General features: G+C 55.5%; 3 protein-coding genes across 3 annotated transcripts; 2 read left to right on the top strand and 1 right to left on the bottom strand.

The window, feature by feature from the left end:
- The first annotated feature begins 103 nt into the window (after nt 1-103).
- On the top strand, nt 104-8,661 carry HDAC8 (histone deacetylase 8). Its single transcript, XM_052673474.1, has 11 exons — nt 104-236; nt 458-510; nt 1,578-1,708; nt 2,568-2,709; nt 3,757-3,869; nt 4,988-5,065; nt 5,476-5,584; nt 6,283-6,455; nt 7,302-7,396; nt 7,827-7,932; nt 8,265-8,661. Exons 1-11 carry the CDS (start codon nt 153-155, stop codon nt 8,285-8,287), a joined length of 1,107 nt encoding a protein of 368 aa, XP_052529434.1. The 5' UTR covers nt 104-152; the 3' UTR covers nt 8,288-8,661.
- Nucleotides 8,662-9,165: 504 nt separating this feature from the next.
- On the top strand, nt 9,166-12,852 carry RPS4X (ribosomal protein S4 X-linked). The gene is made up of 7 exons (XM_052673477.1): nt 9,166-9,378; nt 9,587-9,664; nt 9,908-10,088; nt 10,302-10,399; nt 11,211-11,382; nt 11,892-12,049; nt 12,692-12,852. The coding sequence occupies exons 1-7, from the start codon at nt 9,181-9,183 to the stop codon at nt 12,791-12,793; spliced, it is 987 nt and encodes a 328-aa protein (XP_052529437.1). The 5' UTR covers nt 9,166-9,180; the 3' UTR covers nt 12,794-12,852.
- Nucleotides 12,853-13,413: 561 nt separating this feature from the next.
- RBM41 (RNA binding motif protein 41) lies at nt 13,414-16,302 on the bottom strand. The gene is made up of 7 exons (XM_052673469.1): nt 16,204-16,302; nt 16,007-16,123; nt 15,744-15,933; nt 15,368-15,572; nt 14,740-15,113; nt 14,362-14,509; nt 13,414-14,140 (listed from the first exon to the last, which is right to left on the bottom strand). The coding sequence occupies exons 1-7, from the start codon at nt 16,209-16,211 to the stop codon at nt 13,986-13,988; spliced, it is 1,197 nt and encodes a 398-aa protein (XP_052529429.1). The 5' UTR covers nt 16,212-16,302; the 3' UTR covers nt 13,414-13,985.
- Nucleotides 16,303-16,340: the final 38 nt, after the last annotated feature.

The raw sequence follows: 16,340 nt of genomic DNA, 5'->3' as shown, positions 1-16,340 counted from the left end.
CGCCATGTTAGCGGGCCTCGATGGGAGGACTATATGTCCCAGCGTGCCTCGCGCGGCAGCAGCGCTTCCCAGCACGCCCCGCGCGCGGACTACAGCTCCCGGCGTGCCCCGCGGCGGTGAGGCCGGGCGCCCGGCCCGGTGTGGCGGCCCTGATGGCGGCGGGGCCGCCCGTGGCCTACGTGTACAGCCCGGAGTACGCGGCCCTGTGCGATTCCCTGTGCAAAGTGCCCAAACGGGTGGGCTGCAGGGGGGTGGGCCGTCGGGGGGCGGGACTGAGGGGGAGGGGATGAGAGGGGAGGGGGTCCCGCTGAGGGATGGCGGCGTGAGGGGCTGTGTGTGAGGAGGGGCCCCGCTGTGTGAGGGGAGGCCTGGCGGTGTGAAGGGCTCCTTCCGGGCACCGCGGGCCGCACGGCCGCTCGCACGCTGATCCTCGTCTTCCTTTTATTTCTTCCCCCAGGCCAGCATGGTGCACTCGTTGATCGAGGCGTATTCCTTGCTCGACCACATGATGTAAGTGACTCCGTTTTCTGCCAGGAGAGCCTTTTCCTCTCTGCTGAGGTTTGGTGATAGCTGAGCTGTCCTCTTGCAGCCCTCACTCGCTGCATGGCTGTAGGGCACCTCTAGGATCTAATGACGGCCTCTTTGTTAAGTGGACTGCGTGGTAACGCTTGCAGGTGTCATTCATAGCTACCCTCCTGCCCTAACACAACGTGCACACTGCCTCCTGCTGCCTCCATGCAGTTCCTCACGGCTTCAAGTCATGCTGATGCAGGTCGAGTTCATGGGCAGCACTGAAACTCAGGGAGATTGCGCTGTTGTGCTGCTCTGCTCCTTGGGAGCCTTCTTGTGAAGTGTAGATACTGCTCAGGAGAGGAGACGGAGTGAGGTCTGGAGCAGAAGGGTTGGAACCCATCTTTGGGGTCTTCAGATTGAGGATATGAAGGGGGGAGGAAAGACTTAAGAGGAAGTTTTTCACACAGGGTGGTGAGGCACTGGAACAGGTTGCCCAAGGAGGCTGTGGATGCCCCATCCCTGCCAGGCATTCCAGGCCAGGCTGGATGTGGCTCTGGGCAGCCTGGGCTGCTGGTTGGTGACCTGCACACAGCAGGGGTTGGAACTGATGAGCATTGTGGTCCTTTTCAACCCAGGCCATTCTAGGATTCTGTGACTTCTTTTTCTCAGTATGAGGACAGAGATGGTCTCCAGACAGAGCAGAGTTAAGAGCAGATATGTGTCACTGCTCAGTTCCTGCTCCAGCAGAATGGTGTCCTAGAAGCGTTGTGCCTGCTAGGAATCCGACTGGGACAGCAAACAGGAAAGGGAGAAAAACCCTTGAAGTGAGGGTGAAAGGTTAATTTCAGGCAGCACCTGTAACAGTTCCTTGTTGGAGTGAGTACAGCAGCCAGTGCTAATCTTCTAAGGCCTGTTCCAGCTTTCTACTCAAAGTGGCAGTTGGGTATGAGACAGGGATGAATTTTTTTGTTGTTTTCTAGCAGCAGTTGCCAAACTATCTGAGGAGGTCAAAGCTGTGCTTTGCAGTGATGTCCTCCTGACCTGCCCCCTTTTCTTTCTGCTAGGATAATCAAGCCCAAAGTGGCTTCCATGGAGGAGATGGCAAGCTTCCACACAGATGCTTACCTGCAGCACCTGCAGAAGGTCAGTGAGGAGGGGGATGATGACCACCCAGAGTCTGTGGAGTATGGACTGGGTAAGGACACAAACTTTTTGCAATAGGGTAACCTGACAGGATGCTGTTTGCTAGTGGGCTGCATAGATGCCTTGGTGTAGCTTTGAGGTGCTGCCAAACCCCTCCAACCAGCAGTTACCAGTCAATGCTTTTTGCGTTGCCAGCAGGGGGTACTGTCAGCCCTATGCTGTTGTTCTGCCTGTCATGGGAACGACAGCCTGAATTTGCCACCAGGAACCAAACCTGCACCATTTGCACGATGGTTTTGCCTGTTATCTTGAGCAGTAGGCTCTTGCCTGCTGAATTAGAAAGAGCTTGAGTGATGCACTAGTCCTTTCTGTCTCTGAAACTGCTCTACGTACACTTGGAGGAGCAGCTCTGGGCTTGTACAGTGCTGGATCAGCTCTAGGGAGGCTGCTGTAGGAAATGGAGGAGATCAGGTCCTAGCCATGGACCTGTGAGATGCCCCAGCCTGCCTTCTTTGTGGATATCTCAGTTTTTAGTGGGAAAATGCATCTGCTGCTGCTGCATCAGGGCTTTCCTGGTGGAACACCGGAGAATTAGTGTGTGTTTTGCAAGCTTGCTGTGGGGTCAAGGTAGCTAACAGAAAGGTAGAGATCAGAAATGAGCTCAAAACTCCTTCAGTGAATCTGAATGACCGGAACATGAGAAAACCTCTTTTTTCACCCTCGCATTTACCACTCCCTGTATCTGCCACGCAAACCCAGATACGATACCTGTCACGAGGGTTTTGCACAGTGCTTTGTTTGTAATTTCGGTGTGCAGAGAATGAAAAGCCAGCCAGAGCTGTGCTTAAGGAGCAGTAGCCCCAAGTGTGCTTTTCCCTTCAGCAGTGCCTGATGCTGGCTGTCACCCACAGGTTACGACTGTCCGGCTACTGAAGGGATCTTTGACTACGCAGCAGCCGTGGGGGGAGCCACCATCACTGCAGCCCAGTGCCTGCTGGATGGCAAGTGCAAGGTAGCAATTAACTGGCCTGGAGGGTGGCATCACGCAAAGAAGTAAGGAAACAATCTCTTCCCTTGTGTTTTCTCACCTGCTGTCTGACCCAGCTTTCCTCTGGGGGAGGAGATCCAGCAGTGTGGTGTGAGAGGGGGGAGAGAAGGACACGGGGTGTAGGGCAGCTGCTGCAGTGTGGCTCTGGGGTGAGTCCTGCTTCCAGAGACAGCTGCTTATCCCTGGGGCTCAAGTGAGAATTGATTTTGCAAAGCACGTTGTGGTCCATAGAGAATGGCAAAGGATTGGTGTCCTTTCAAACCCAGATGAGTCTGGCAAAACATTGCCCAAATTGTTCTGCGTGGCTTTCTTGGTTCGTTGGTAAGAAGAGTGAAGTCGTGCAAGGCTGACCTCTGATTTTGTTCGTGCTCTGAGATGTGGTGTCAATCATCAGCCACTGTCAGGAGATGAAGTATCAGCCTGAATCTTGTGATTATTCCCTGCAGGCATTCCAGGCCAGGCTGGATGTGGCTCTGGGCAGCCTGGGCTGCTGGTTGACAGCCCTGCACACAGCAGGGGGTTGGAACTGATGAGCACTGTGGTCCTTTTTCAACCCAGGCCATTCTAGGATTCTGTGATTATGGAGCACTAAAATAATTCCCCTGGCTTCCCCGTTCCCCACAGATGTGTAGGTTTAATTAATTGTGTCCACCATTTTCCAAAACACCACACCAGCAGCTGTGGGAGACAAGAGGCTCCCCAGAATTTTGCTTAAGTCACATCTCTGACCCTAACTCAAAAAGAATTGTTCCTTTGGTGCCAACAATAGGAAGCTTCCTGTGCTGTGCATAAAGGGCAGCTGTTTCCATGCACATACCTTATTTGTGCAGCCCTGAGAGGTGCAGAGCTCCTACCTCACCTCAGCAGGGGCTGCTGCTGGCAAACCCAGGGTGGAGAAGCGAGCAGTTGTGTTCTTGGTGAGCTGGGCTGCTCCTGACCCGTCTCTTCCTCTTCTCCACCCCTGCAAGGTGAAGGCTTGCAAGTGCAGGTGGCAAAGAGAAGAGCAGGGATTGCACTGGTGCCATTTAATCTCGTGGCTGTTTTTCTCACAGGGATGAAGCTTCTGGCTTTTGTTACCTGAACGATGCTGTCCTGGGCATCCTGCGGCTGCGCCAGAAATTTGACCGCATCCTTTACATCGATTTGGATTTGCATCACGGGGATGGTAAGGCCTGGCACAGCCTGCAAGCTGCATAGACTTGAGTATTGAGTAAGGCTTCACGTGGTGCAGCAGCAGTGGCTTTGCCCTTTTTCAGTGCAAATTCCCTCAGTCCAGTTCTGCCCATGCCCTGCTTTGTGGGTGTTACTCTGCCCTCTCATGAGGTTCTGGGCAGCACTCTCGTACCTAAAGCAACTCAGTGCTGTTCCTGCTGCATTTACCTCTCTGGTGAGGCACTGGCACAGGTTGCCCAAGGAGGCTGTGGATGCCCCATCCCTGCAGGCATTCAAGGCCAGGCTGGATGTGGCTTTGGGCAGCGTGGGCTGCTGGTTGGTGACCTGCACACAGCAGGGGGTTGGAACTGGATGATCTTTGAGGTCCTTTTCAACCCAGCCCATTCTAAGAATGATGATACATTCTGAGAGCTTCCCCAGGCCCATGTCCCCATCCTCAGTGACAGCATTTAATTCTTCAGTGTCACCGTTGCAAAGGGGAAGCAGTCACTAACAAGCGTTGCTTTTAAAAGAAGGCAGGATGCTATGAAACTGAGAGCAGACAGGGCCTTGCTGAGAGTGCTCCTTGCTTCAGGGACATCATTTCATCACCACTTCACGTTTCTGTTCTCCTAATTTATGGTGTGTTGCATTTCGCTCCGTTTCCCCCCTACATTTGGTTTCTGTTAAGTTCCCCATTACTTCTTTTTTCCCTTCCCACCCTCGCTATTTTAATATATCCTTGAGGAAAAAGAAGAGCCACGTGGAATTGCAGCAGCACTGAGAAAAGCAGGAGAGCCCAGTAGCTCTGACTCTAATCAAGGCCAAGCTCCAGGCAGAGCATCTGTGCTCAGCTCCCTCCCCAGCCTTGCAGATGAGCACTGACTCGAGGTGTTGGGTCCCCCTCGGTTCTGATCAGCATGAGACCTGTCAGATTCATTTCAGTTGTGACCACTGCTGCCTCTGAATTCGGATCTCCATTGGTGGAGGATGGCTTTAGTGAGCCACTTGTTTTTCTGTTTCATTCATTGCATTCCTGCTCTGCACACGGAATTTACTGGTCATCTTGTTAGATTCTGTCATTTACAAGAGTGGTGCATGGAAGCTTTTTACTTCTCCATCTTCTGACAGGTGTTGAAGATGCCTTTAGCTTCACCTCGAAGGTCATGACTGTTTCCCTGCACAAGTTTTCGCCAGGATTTTTCCCAGGCAAGTTGAACTTGCAAGGTTTGTGCTGATTTGATTCACGCAGCAGCAGTGAGGTCACAGCACAGGCACATCTCACCCTCATCAGCAGAGGTGCCTTGCTGCCTAAATGTTCCCTCTTTTTTGACCCAGTAGGAAGAAAAAGGGGGAAAGTGTTTATCTGATGTATCTCCTCCTTTCTCCTTGCAGCCTCTTGGCAGAGGCACTGCTGGCTGCCCTTGGAAGCTTAATCACAAGATGGGGCAGAGGGCCAGAACCAGGTCCATCAAAACCTTCCAGTGGCAGTGTGAAGTGGGCCTCCATAGACTTACCAGGCACTGGCACTCTGCTCTTGCTTGAGACGTGCCACACATTTCTCTCAGTGCTGAGCCTCTTTTCCTCTTCTTTAACCGCTGCCTGTTTCCATTTTCCAGGCACAGGAGATGTGACAGATGTTGGCCTGGGGAAAGGTCGCTATTACAGCGTGAATGTGCCTATCCAGGATGGCATTCAGGATGAGAAATATTACCAGATCTGTGAGACGTAAGCCCTCTTGCTCTGATACGATTTGTTTGGATGGAGTATTAGAGACCACGTGGATTTTACTTGTTTTTAATCCCTCTTGGCATGGAGCAAGGGGCTGAGGAAGTCCTGGGGTGAGATCTGGGTAGTGCAAGCTCTTTGGTTTGACACCTCAGTGGTTTATAATTGCATTGGAGAATAAGAATTGGAGTTGCTTAGGTTCTCAACCAAGGCAGAAGCATTTATCCCAGGAACCACATCTCTTTCTTATTTTAGAGGAATAAAGACACTGTTGTGAAAGAAATGTATTTTTCTTCATGATGTTTTGGGCTTTAGAGTGCAGTGCTGGGAATGGGGTCATTCTCTTTAGGGCCAAGAATCTCCTTGAGCAAAGTCCCAGTTGCCTTCTGCAAGAGAACACTTGTAATAAAGAATGGAAAGGACACTGCCCTCTATGTACAGTGTGTCAGAGCCAGGGGAGGTGTGTTTTTGCTCCAGGGGGATGGGAGAGGGCAGAGTGATAATGTGGAGCCACCTCTGTTCCTCCTGTCCTGTGCTTGTGAGAAGCAGCAGGAGCAGACCTCGCTCTGCTCTGTCACAGGGAAGGAATGCCCCCAGGCCTGGCTTCCAGCCCTCCTGCTCAGGGCAGCCCATGTACACGTGTAGTTTGATGCTCCCACTGAGCTAAGCTTGTGGTAACCCTCTGCTTCTCTCTGCAGGGTGCTGAAGGAGGTGTATGCTGCCTTCAGCCCTGAGGCAGTGGTGCTACAACTGGGGGCTGACACCATGGCTGGAGACCCCATGTGCTCCTTCAACATGACGCCTGAGGGAGTGGGCAAGTGCCTGAAGTACGTCCTGCAGTGGCAGCTGGCAACTCTCATCCTGGGAGGAGGTGAGTGTGTGCACGTTTTGATGGTGGCAAGGAAGCTGCTTGGTCCTCCAGGAGAGCAAGTCTTTGGCCTCAACAACTGGGTGGCCTCAGGCATTAAATATGTGGTACCAGCAGATGCCAGGCTGTGTTGCTATCCTGCCTCAGACATCTGACTGTGAGTGGGCTCGTGTGGGTCGGAACAGAGGCCGTGTCTGTGGGTAGGCTGGGAAAGGGAAGAAGAGCCCCCAAAATTTGGCCTGAGGTGAAAATGCCAAAGGAGTGTCCCACCACCACGGCTCAGAGAGGCATTCGGAGTGGAAATCTTGGGGGGGGGGGAACTGGCACTTGGCAAAAAGCAAGGCAGAGTGAGCAGTGGGATATGTGATCTCCCTCTTTTCCAAGCGTTTTTTTCCTCCTTATTTTAGTCTACTGGAGAAAAGCACTTTCCAAGTCTGTCATAGGGTTTCTCTCAGCCAAGGTCCCCCCTGTGAGGTCATGCACAGCCATGATGGACAGGAGCACTTCCATGCTGCCCATGAGACCTCCTGTACTTGTGAAGTAGTCGCCAGCTGACATATCTGAAGCTGATGAGTACCTGTCAAACATGACTGCTCTCTAACAAATGGCTGGGCCTGTGTATTTTGCTTTATGGAACCAAGGCTGGCATTAAAAAGCAGCAATTCCTTGTCTCTCCTGCCGCCCTTGCACTGCTATCCCTATTACTGATGAAAACCTGTCCTTGTTGGCAATTCTGGGTCTACAGAGGTGTCTGGAGGAGCTTCTGCAGCTTGTTCCCTCCAGTAAAATCTCTCTCTTCCCTTTTTCCCAATCTTTCCCTCCCAAAATCACGATTCTTGCTGGAGACAGGAGGCTACAACCTTGCCAACACAGCCCGCTGCTGGACGTACTTGACTGGGGTCATCCTTGGCAGATCTCTGTCCTCTGAGATCCCTGATCATGAGGTAAAGTTTTCCCTAATCCCTTCTCCTTACGCAAGAACAGAGTCATCCCACCTCATCCACGAGGCACACTCAGCTCAGTGCTGTTTGTTGAGAGCCTCTCCTATAACAATAATGCACTTCCCTAACAGCGCAGTGGCTGCTTGTTCCCAAGAAGTGAAGCTGTCTGCGTCTTTTTTGAAAGGTTCTAAGAAACCAATAAGCTCCAGCCTCAGATAATTACAGAGGATGAGGAGGTGGAGTCACCTGCTCGCTCAGATTGCTCCTTGAGATGTGCCAGGGAGAAGGAACATGTGAAAATCCGGGTCAGATGGAGCATGTGGTGCTTGTGTATGGCCATGCTCCGTCTTGCTGGGGATGCTGGATGGGACAACAGGGGGATTGTAGAGTCGTGAGCCTGGTTTGGCTGCTTACCCCTCTCCTGTTCCTGCAGTTCTTCACAGAGTATGGTCCTGACTACGTGCTGGAGATCACACCCAGCTGCAGGCCGGACCGCAACGAGCCACAGAGAATTCAAGAAATTCTTAACGTGATCAAAGGTGAGCAGTCAGGTAAAGCTGCACTCCTGCTTTATTTTGGCCTTTTAGGGAGGACTTCTGGCTCACTGCAATCTTCCTTGCTAGCTGGAAAGATGAACCCCATTTCTTTGTTTGCTCTTCGTACATCTCCCACTTCTCTTGGGATTCTCAGGAGCACATTTAGTTCAGAGCTGTGGTCTCTGTTAGCAAAAGGTGCTGTTGTGCTGTTGCCTTTCCTCTAGCTGGGCAGAGGAGGGATCTGCTAAACTGCTCTGAGTGCTCTGGGATGTCCCAGGCTGGGTCATGCCATCAGGCTGAGGTTGGGCTCAACCCTTTTTCCTCTTCTATTGCAGGCAATCTGAAGCACGTGGTTTAGTGAAGAAGGGAAGGCTCTGGTTCCTGGAACAGCATTGCTCTGTTGGAGAGATGTTTCCAGAGCAGCTGATGACATTTGTGGCTGCAGGAGGAATATGAAGAGGTTACTGTTGGTTCGTTGGTGAATCCATTTCTCTTTAAAAAAGCAAAGCCTACTGTGTGCCATGGATCTCCATGGGTGGGAGAGCGTGCCCTCCAGCCACAGGTTTCCCAGGCCAGCAGAGCCTCCCTTGCTCATCTCTCTTCCCTTTTTTAACGTGGTTAAAGTTTATTCTCACAACTGGTTTTAAATGTTTTTTAAGAGACAGGCCACTGCAAGCTGTGTTTTAAACTGATGGGCATTTTTTTTCCACATAAAATATTTGAAATACTCCAGCCCTTTTCCTTTCGCCCTGTATCTGCCCTACCTTGCCTGCACTCAGCGTTGGTAACCATCCCTTCAGGGGAAGAACCTCCAGTACCAAATTGTGGGGCTCAGTGGGGTTTAGGTAAGGAGCAGGAGTGTGGTTGCCAGCCAGCCAGTTTGTCCCTCCCTGGATGTCCCCATACGTGGGCTCCCCCTCCAGCCACCTTACCAACATCCCCCACTGCAGCACTGGCACCAACTGACCCCTTCTTGCCCCCTACCCTATGCAGGGAGGAGATGGGAGGTGTACCCAGCGTGGTTCGTGGGGGGAACGTGGGCTGGCCCCATTTTGGATAGGGTGCATGTGGAGAGATCCCAGCTTGGGGCACAGGGAGGAGATGGGGACATCCCAGCTTTAATGAAGGGAAACCAGCCTGGATGAGGAACCATTGGGGGTGGGGAAGGAAACCGTGAAAGGATCCCAGTCTGGATGAATGGGTTGTGGGGGGTCCCAGCCTGGTTAAGGGGTGACTTGGGATGGTCCTAGCATGGAAGGGGAGCGCATGGAGGACAGCACTGCGCGCGGCCCGTCGCGGGAGGTGGGAGGTGGTGTCGCTCACAGCGCCCTCAGGACCTCCGCGCCGCCAGGGGGCGCACTAAGGGGAGGTGGTGCCGCCGCGGCCCGTCCCGCCCATATCAGCCTCGCACCGGAAGCGGCCTCCCTTTCCCGCAGGAGCGCAGCCATGGTGAGTGCGCGGCGCCGCCGCTCCCCTCCGTCATCCACCGCCATCCGCCGCCTCCTGTGGGCCGACGCCGCCCCCGCCGCGGCCCCGGGCACGAGGGAACCCACCGAAGGGCTGTGGGAGGGACGGGAAGCCGGGGGTGGCCGGGAGCCGGCGATGGGGGCGGCGGGCCTAGCGGCGGCCCCTCTCTCTAACACGTCCCGTCCCGCAGGCCCGCGGCCCGAAGAAGCACCTGAAGCGCGTGGCGGCGCCGAAGCACTGGATGCTGGACAAGCTGACGGGCGTCTTCGTGAGTGCGGGCCGGGGGCGGTCGGGGCTGCGCGGGGCTGGGAGCTCGGCTGCGCTCCTCGGGGATGGTTTGTGAACTCTCAGCGTTTCTTAAGGCGGATCTGCCGTCCTGCGGGCGGGGCTGCGCCCTCCGCAGCTCGTAAGTGCCAGCTGAGGGTTTGGGCACCATGCGGCCATCCCCAGGTGCTGCTGCGGGGCCCGCGTTGCTTTGTGTGCCTATCCCGAGGCTCCTCTCCTCCTGCAGGCGCCCCGTCCCTCCACGGGCCCTCACAAGCTGAGGGAATGCCTCCCGCTGATCATCTTCCTGCGGAACAGGCTGAAGTACGCCCTGACCGGAGATGAGGTGAAGAAGATTTGTATGCAGAGGTTCATCAAGATCGACGGCAAAGTTCGCACCGACATCACCTACCCTGCGGGCTTCATGGGTGAGGTCCGGGGGGAGTGAGGACGGGTATGTCGTGCTGCTGGGGGGCAGCGTTGTGAGGCTGTGTGGGGAGGGAAGATGCCCTGGTGACAACGAGGGAGAGAGCGTGGTTCAGCAGCCTTTATGTCCCATTTAAAGATGAGCTCTGTGCTGAGTTAGCGTTGGATAGCATAGTTGTTAACTGCTGCTGTTTTATTTCTCTCTGTGAAATCAGATGTCATCAGCATCGAGAAGACAGGCGAACACTTCCGCTTGGTGTACGACACCAAGGGCCGCTTTGCTGTTCACCGCATCACAGCTGAAGAGGCCAAGGTGAGGAGCTGTAGCTTGTTGCCATGTGGGCCTGGCCGGGTGTTCTCAGAGCACTGTTTGTTCCTTGGCGTGTCCTGAGCTGGTGGTTTTGAAATGCAGAATCCGTGCCACCCTCGAGAGGATCAGCTGTTCTGCAGGGCCTTCTGGGTTGGGGCATGGAGCTTTTGTGGGGGAAAACGTGTTGGTGATGTGAGGGTGGTGCCCAGATGTACCTGCAGGTGCGTGGTCAGCTGCTGGCTGCTCTCGCTCTTGGTGTGGTTGGGTCACCTTTACAGAGAGCTTTGTTTGTTGTGGTTGAATGGGCAGAATGCAGACTTAGGGCCACCACAAGCAGGGCTGCTGCTCAGACCCCAGTCATGCCCAGCCAGAGGTGCATTGTGCAGCACTAAGAAGCTGTGGGCAGCACTTTTAGGCCCTTCCTAGAAGAGAGTTGCTCTCAAAATGGAGTGTCAAGGAGGGACTCCTGTGCACCCTGCCTTAACCCAGGCACCTCTGCTGTGTGGTGATGCTGAGGGGAGAGCTGCTTGCTGGCTGTGCATTCAGGGCCCTTCCATCCCCAGCAGTGCACCCACTTCTGGCTGCTGCTTTGTGTTAAGCTGTGAGTCCCAAGCTGGCTGGAAGTTGGAGGGTGCTTAGGAGGGCTGCAGGGCTCTGGTGGGCCTGGGGGATGGAAGCCTCTGCTGCATGGCCATGGGCTTCAGGGCAGAGTGAGAAGAACACTGCAGTGTGGGTACTTCAGTAGGAAAATGAAGGTGGTGATTGTGCAGAGGCTGGGGAGCTGTGTCTGAGCAGGGCCGTGCTTTGCTTGCAGTACAAGCTGTGCAAGGTGAGGAAGATCTTTGTGGGCACCAAAGGAATCCCTCACCTGGTCACCCACGACGCCCGCACCATCCGCTATCCGGATCCCCTCATCAAGGTGAACGATACGATCCAGATTGACCTGGAGACCGGCAAGATCACAGACTTCATCAAGTTTGACACAGGTGGGTCGAGCATGTCCTGCAAGATGCTGCTTTCTTGGGAGACTGGTGAGCAGTGCAGAAGCTGAGGACAACTGCCAGGCACCTGTGATGTGAATAGAGAAGCAGCATCCTCGTGCAGGCAGTGATGTTTCCCTGTGCATCCGGAGCTCCGGTTCCTCCTGTGTCTGGGCAGTGGGAGGCGTTTGGGTGTGCGGACTCTGAACAGCTCCCAGGCACTGGGCAGAAGCTGCTGGAAAGGTTGCTTGAGGCCAGATGGGGCTGTGAGAGAAAAGCCCTGGGCAGTGAGAGGAAGATTCCCTGCTCTCTGCTTTAGGAGCAGGCTGTGGGAGAAGCTTTCAGCTGCCACTGAGCAGCGTAGCAAGAAAGTGATAAGGAATGCGTTGTATGGATGTTGGGACCAGAGAGCTGCGTTGGGTGGTTCCTGTCCGAATGCTCCACGGCTCTGCCTCTCCCCAGGCTCTTGAGGAGCACCACAAGCTCTTGTCACAGCCCTCTCTCCTTCATCCTAGGAAACCTGTGCATGGTGACTGGCGGCGCCAACTTGGGCCGGATTGGGGTGATCACCAACCGGGAGAGACACCCTGGCTCCTTCGATGTGGTGCATGTGAAGGATGCCAATGGCAACAGCTTTGCCACCAGGCTCTCCAACATCTTCGTTATTGGCAAGGTAAGCCTGCTTGGGCTGAAGGAGAGTGTGTCCTCCCCTCCTCTTAAAGCCAGGAGTTATGGGTGTCTCCTGGGGGCAGCTTCTGCTCGCCTGTAAGCCTACAGAGCTGACTGCTCTGAATTCATAGCCGCCTTCCTAGAAGGGTTGGGGATGTTTGGAAGAGGAAACCCTGTAATGTTTTCTTCTCAAATCACAGAAATCATCAAATGGTCTGGGTTGAAAAGGACCACAATGCTTATCTAGTTTCAACCCCCTGCTGTGTGCAGGGTCACCAACCAGCAGCCCAGGCTGCCCAGAGCCACATCCAGCCTGGCCTCAAATGCCTGCAGGGATGGGGCATGCACAGCCTCCTTGGGCAAGGTGGAGCTGAGCAGTTTAGGGGCAACTGCTCCATAGGAGTGTCCTCTCTCCCAGGAGCCTCAAACATTGCCATCTCTGAATCCTTAAGTCCAGGTTGGAAAAGGTTCTGATGGCTTTGGCACCACAGTTTCCTCAGGGCCTGCTGTTGAGCAAAGGACACCAAACTGCTTGTTGCCCTGCTCAGGCAAGGGCTGCCCTTGCTGCTTTTCCTCATTGAAAGGGAGGACTTTATAACCCTCTTGAGTTCCTCAGTGTGATGTGATTTCTCCCCCCTCACTTCAGGGCAACAAGCCATGGATCTCTCTGCCCCGTGGAAAGGGCATCCGCCTGACCATTGCTGAAGAGAGAGATAAGAGACTGGCAGCCAAACAGAGCAGCGGGTAAACTGCAGCTTGGGCCAGCTGTGGTCCTGAAAGCATGTCCAATTAAATTTTATTACCAAACTGGTGGCTGACGGTGTGATCCAGACATAAGGTATGTGCACAGAGCACACTGTGTCAGGATGGGGGTGGCAGGGCTGCAGGCTGGGCTGGCTGTTGGCACCCCTGGGGCTGAGGGACCGGAAGGAGAACCTGAGCCCCCCTGTGTCACCTGAGGGCTCTGTCACATCCATGCACCTTCTGTCCAGCTGAACGAGACCCTGGGCTGGAAAGGTCCTGCACAAGGCTCCAGGTGCTGGCGTTGTTTCTTTGTCAGGCATAGCTGGGCTCATGGTTTATTGCCAGCCTAACTCCCCCCTCCTGCAGAACGTTGTAAGCTCTTTCTATTTGAAGGCTAAGGGTAGCCATGCCTCCCTCAGCTCTGGTTCTTGTTCTGCTCCTTTTCCCATGCAGCCAGCTTCTCCTCCCCACTTTACCTGCATCCCTACAGTGGGTTGGGGCAGAGGGAAGTCACTGTCATAGGGCTGCTGTGTTTTTCATTTCCTGCAAGTTGATCTGGGAGAAAATGCAAAATGGGGGAGGGGGGGAAATGCAGCGTGCAAGAAATAACTTACAATATATAGATAGATAGAATCTTGGGTAATTTTTGCTGGACATGGAGTCCTGTGCCAAACAGTGGCTTCAGCTCAGCCAGTTAGAGCAGAAATCTCCAACAGATCAGAGCCCCAGCAACTTCTGCACCCAGAGCACCACCTTAAGGCAAACTACACTGTTCCTATAAACATCAGAGTGGCAGAAAGTTAATTACACACCAACTAAAGACACAACAAGTCTGAAAAATGGTGCCCTGTTGCACGCTACTCCCTTTTCTCTCAAAAGAACACACTGACATGCAAATAAAGCTGCAGAAATACACAACATAAACAGACGAAGCTTCCCCTCCTCTTCCTCACCACAAAGAACGCAGGCAGGTGGAACAGCCCAACAGAACAGCACATGGCGAGAACAGCACCAGCCTTCCTGAAGCTCCTCATGTGCCAGCAGGGCAGAGAGCAGCGCTTCCTCAGCACCGCCCTCCTCGAGGCTGTATTCAGCTCTCACCCTGCCACTGCAGCTGCACGAGCTGCGCTTCAGCTCCCACCAGTCCTGAGCAAGGCAGTCCAAGGACCTGTCGAGTCCCCACGGTCCTCCAGCCCTTACGTGGCAGTGGGCTCTGCTCCAGCAGAGGAGGGAGCGGCAGCCTCAGCCTCTATCGACGGCCCCTTGCTTTTCCCAAACTCGATCACCATTGGCTTCCCCTGCAGTCTGTACCCATTCACCAAGAGCATCGCGTCCTGGGCCGACTGAATATCTGCAAGGAAACAGCAGCCCGGTTCTCAACCCGCACCGCGACCCAGCGCAGCACTGGAGACCCCAGCCCAACAAACCCAGCATGCGGCTGCCCCCCAGCCCACAGAAAAGAACACGACCTGAGGTGAAGGAGAGGAGCAAAATCTGCTCCTGCAGCATGGAGGGGCTCTGCACCACCCTGGGGAGGCAGGCAGGAAGGGACAGGCAGGAGGCAGAGCTCACCAGGGAAGGTGATGAAGGCCTGACCCCGCATGCGGCCGCTCAGCAGGCGGAACTGGATGGGCCTGCTGTCCTCCTGCTGGAACCGAGCAAACAGTGACACCAGGTCCTTCATCGTCACACGAGGGCCCAAGTTCTTCACATACAGCACCTGTTGAGGAGGCGTTAGGGTCGGCTGCCCTGTGCTGCGCTAACAGGTGTGCTTAACCCACTCCCAGCCTGTACACCTCAAATGTAGGAGCCAGTTCAGCCCAGCTGCCAGCAGAGTCCCCCATGTGTGCAGGAACGAGCACCTCCAAGCAGCAGCCAGGCAGGAGCGAAGAGCCTTTGCCTGCACTCCTGGTTAGGAAGCTGGATGAAGCGTGGTTCATCTCCACGTACCTTATTGGGCTCCCCAGGATGGTAGGAAGCAAACCGAGGCATATTGCGGAGTTCTTCCTCAGAGAGCCGGTTCTTGCAGATCTCCTCCTCCGGGATGAACTCTACAGGCTCCTTTATAGTCACAGGCCCTGGAGGGGACTGGTGGGGCTTTGCTGGAGGAGGGCTGGGGCTTCCTTCCTGGCCTGGCTGCTCTTCCTGGTCAGGAGGTGGTGACTCCTCAGTGCCAGAGCCCTGCGGGGCGGGGGCAGGCAGCGAGCACACAGCACTTGTGGATGGTTGGTCCTGTCCGGGCGGCTGCTTGCCCAGCACCTCTTGGTAAACACTCTCCAGGTGAACCATGGGGTCTTTCTCATCCGTTATCCTTTGAGTGTCATCTAATCCACAACAGAGAAGCACGGTGTGACGGTGCGCTTCTCCCCCACCAGCACTTCATCCTTTAACATCCTCCTAGACATAAACCACTGACCGAGCCAGGAGCACATCCAGCCTCACCTGGGCTCCCTACCTCTGCACGAGGGAGCAGAAGGAGCGCTCTGCACCTCGCGGCTCACCTCCATCCCATGGAATTCCCAGTGATACCATCTCTGCCCACTAAACAGCCACAAGAACAGAAGGGATGGGGGCACACCTTGGTGGTACAGCGCCCGCAGGAAGGAGTGCCGGTCCGTTCCCTGGAAGAGAGCGTTCTCGATCTCCATCTCCCTCCGGCTCAGCTGCTTGCTGCCAGCAAATCTCTGGGGCAGCTCCAGGATGCGCTGCCGCTCGTCCATCTTCTCCTGGATGGCGTTGAGGCGCTCCTGCATGGCTTCGGGGGCCGCCCCCAGCCCGGAGCGCTGCAAGAAAGGAACCGGTAATAAAATCAGCACCGCCAGCTGCCTCCTGCGGGGAGCCGGAGCAACGCTGCACGGGGCGGCCGGAGCTGGAGGCGTTCAGCCCGGAGAGGAGGCGGCTCTGCGGCCTGCCGCTGCTTACGAGGCCGTTACAAACACGCGCTGCTCACAAACCTTCTCTACAGCGCGGTTCTTCCATAGCGCGATCTCGGGCTCCGACAGCCCCAACTCCCGCAGCGCCGCGGTCTCTTTGTCGCTTTCCTGCAGCTCTCGGAACTGGGATAAGCTCAGTGCCCCCGCCGCCGCCTCACCGAAGGGTCTGTAGAACGCCGCCGGAGCAAAGCACCTCCGCTTCGATTTACACCTGGAACCGAGAGCAGCGCAACCGCCGTGTAAAGGGGGGGGCCGTGAAAGGGGCCGCGCCACCCGGGACTCACCGCTCGATGGAGGCGGAAGTGTCGAGCTGCTGCTGCAGGAGGCTCTTCAGCTGCCTTTCCCCCTCGGTCTCCAGCTCCTCCAGCAGCACCTCATCGCTGCACACGCTGCTGCTCACCCTGCTCCGGACGAAACGCCGCTCAGCACACGGCCGCGCAGCCCCCGCTTCCCCCCCCCCCGGCCCCGGAGCCCCGCTCACCTCCGCATGGCCGCGCCGCTGCCGGCTGCCTCCGTCCGCCCGGGACTCCAACTCCCAGCAGCACCCGCGGGAAGGGCGGCGGGGCGGGGTTGACCGAGCGCCCCCTGGCGGAGGGGAGGACGAAGCGCCGCGGTGAC

This window comes from Tympanuchus pallidicinctus, unplaced genomic scaffold (assembly GCF_026119805.1).
Source record: "Tympanuchus pallidicinctus isolate F22 unplaced genomic scaffold, pur_lepc_1.0 scaffold13, whole genome shotgun sequence".
Classification (NCBI taxonomy): Eukaryota; Metazoa; Chordata; class Aves; order Galliformes; family Phasianidae; genus Tympanuchus; species Tympanuchus pallidicinctus.
Note: the sequence above shows the minus strand (reverse complement) of the source record. Positions and strands in the feature narration are given on the sequence as shown.

Excerpts from the sequence above, each read along its gene's own strand:
- HDAC8 (XM_052673474.1), top strand. The coding sequence starts at position 153 with ATGGCGGCGGGGCCGCCCGTGGCCTACGTGTACAGCCCGGAGTACGCG. Across the intron at positions 237-457 it reads TGTGCAAAGTGCCCAAACGG|GCCAGCATGGTGCACTCGTT; the intron begins GTGGGCTGCAGG and ends TTCTTCCCCCAG. Across the intron at positions 7,397-7,826 it reads CTGAGATCCCTGATCATGAG|TTCTTCACAGAGTATGGTCC; the intron begins GTAAAGTTTTCC and ends CTGTTCCTGCAG.
- RPS4X (XM_052673477.1), top strand. The coding sequence starts at position 9,181 with ATGGAAGGGGAGCGCATGGAGGACAGCACTGCGCGCGGCCCGTCGCGG. Across the intron at positions 9,379-9,586 it reads CCCGCAGGAGCGCAGCCATG|GCCCGCGGCCCGAAGAAGCA; the intron begins GTGAGTGCGCGG and ends CCCGTCCCGCAG. Across the intron at positions 12,050-12,691 it reads ACATCTTCGTTATTGGCAAG|GGCAACAAGCCATGGATCTC; the intron begins GTAAGCCTGCTT and ends CCCTCACTTCAG.
- RBM41 (XM_052673469.1), bottom strand. Across the intron at positions 14,510-14,739 it reads ATCCTGGGGAGCCCAATAAG|GTGCTGTATGTGAAGAACTT; the intron begins GTACGTGGAGAT and ends CCTCCTCAACAG. Across the intron at positions 14,141-14,361 it reads GGCCTTCATCACCTTCCCTG|ATATTCAGTCGGCCCAGGAC; the intron begins GTGAGCTCTGCC and ends GTTTCCTTGCAG.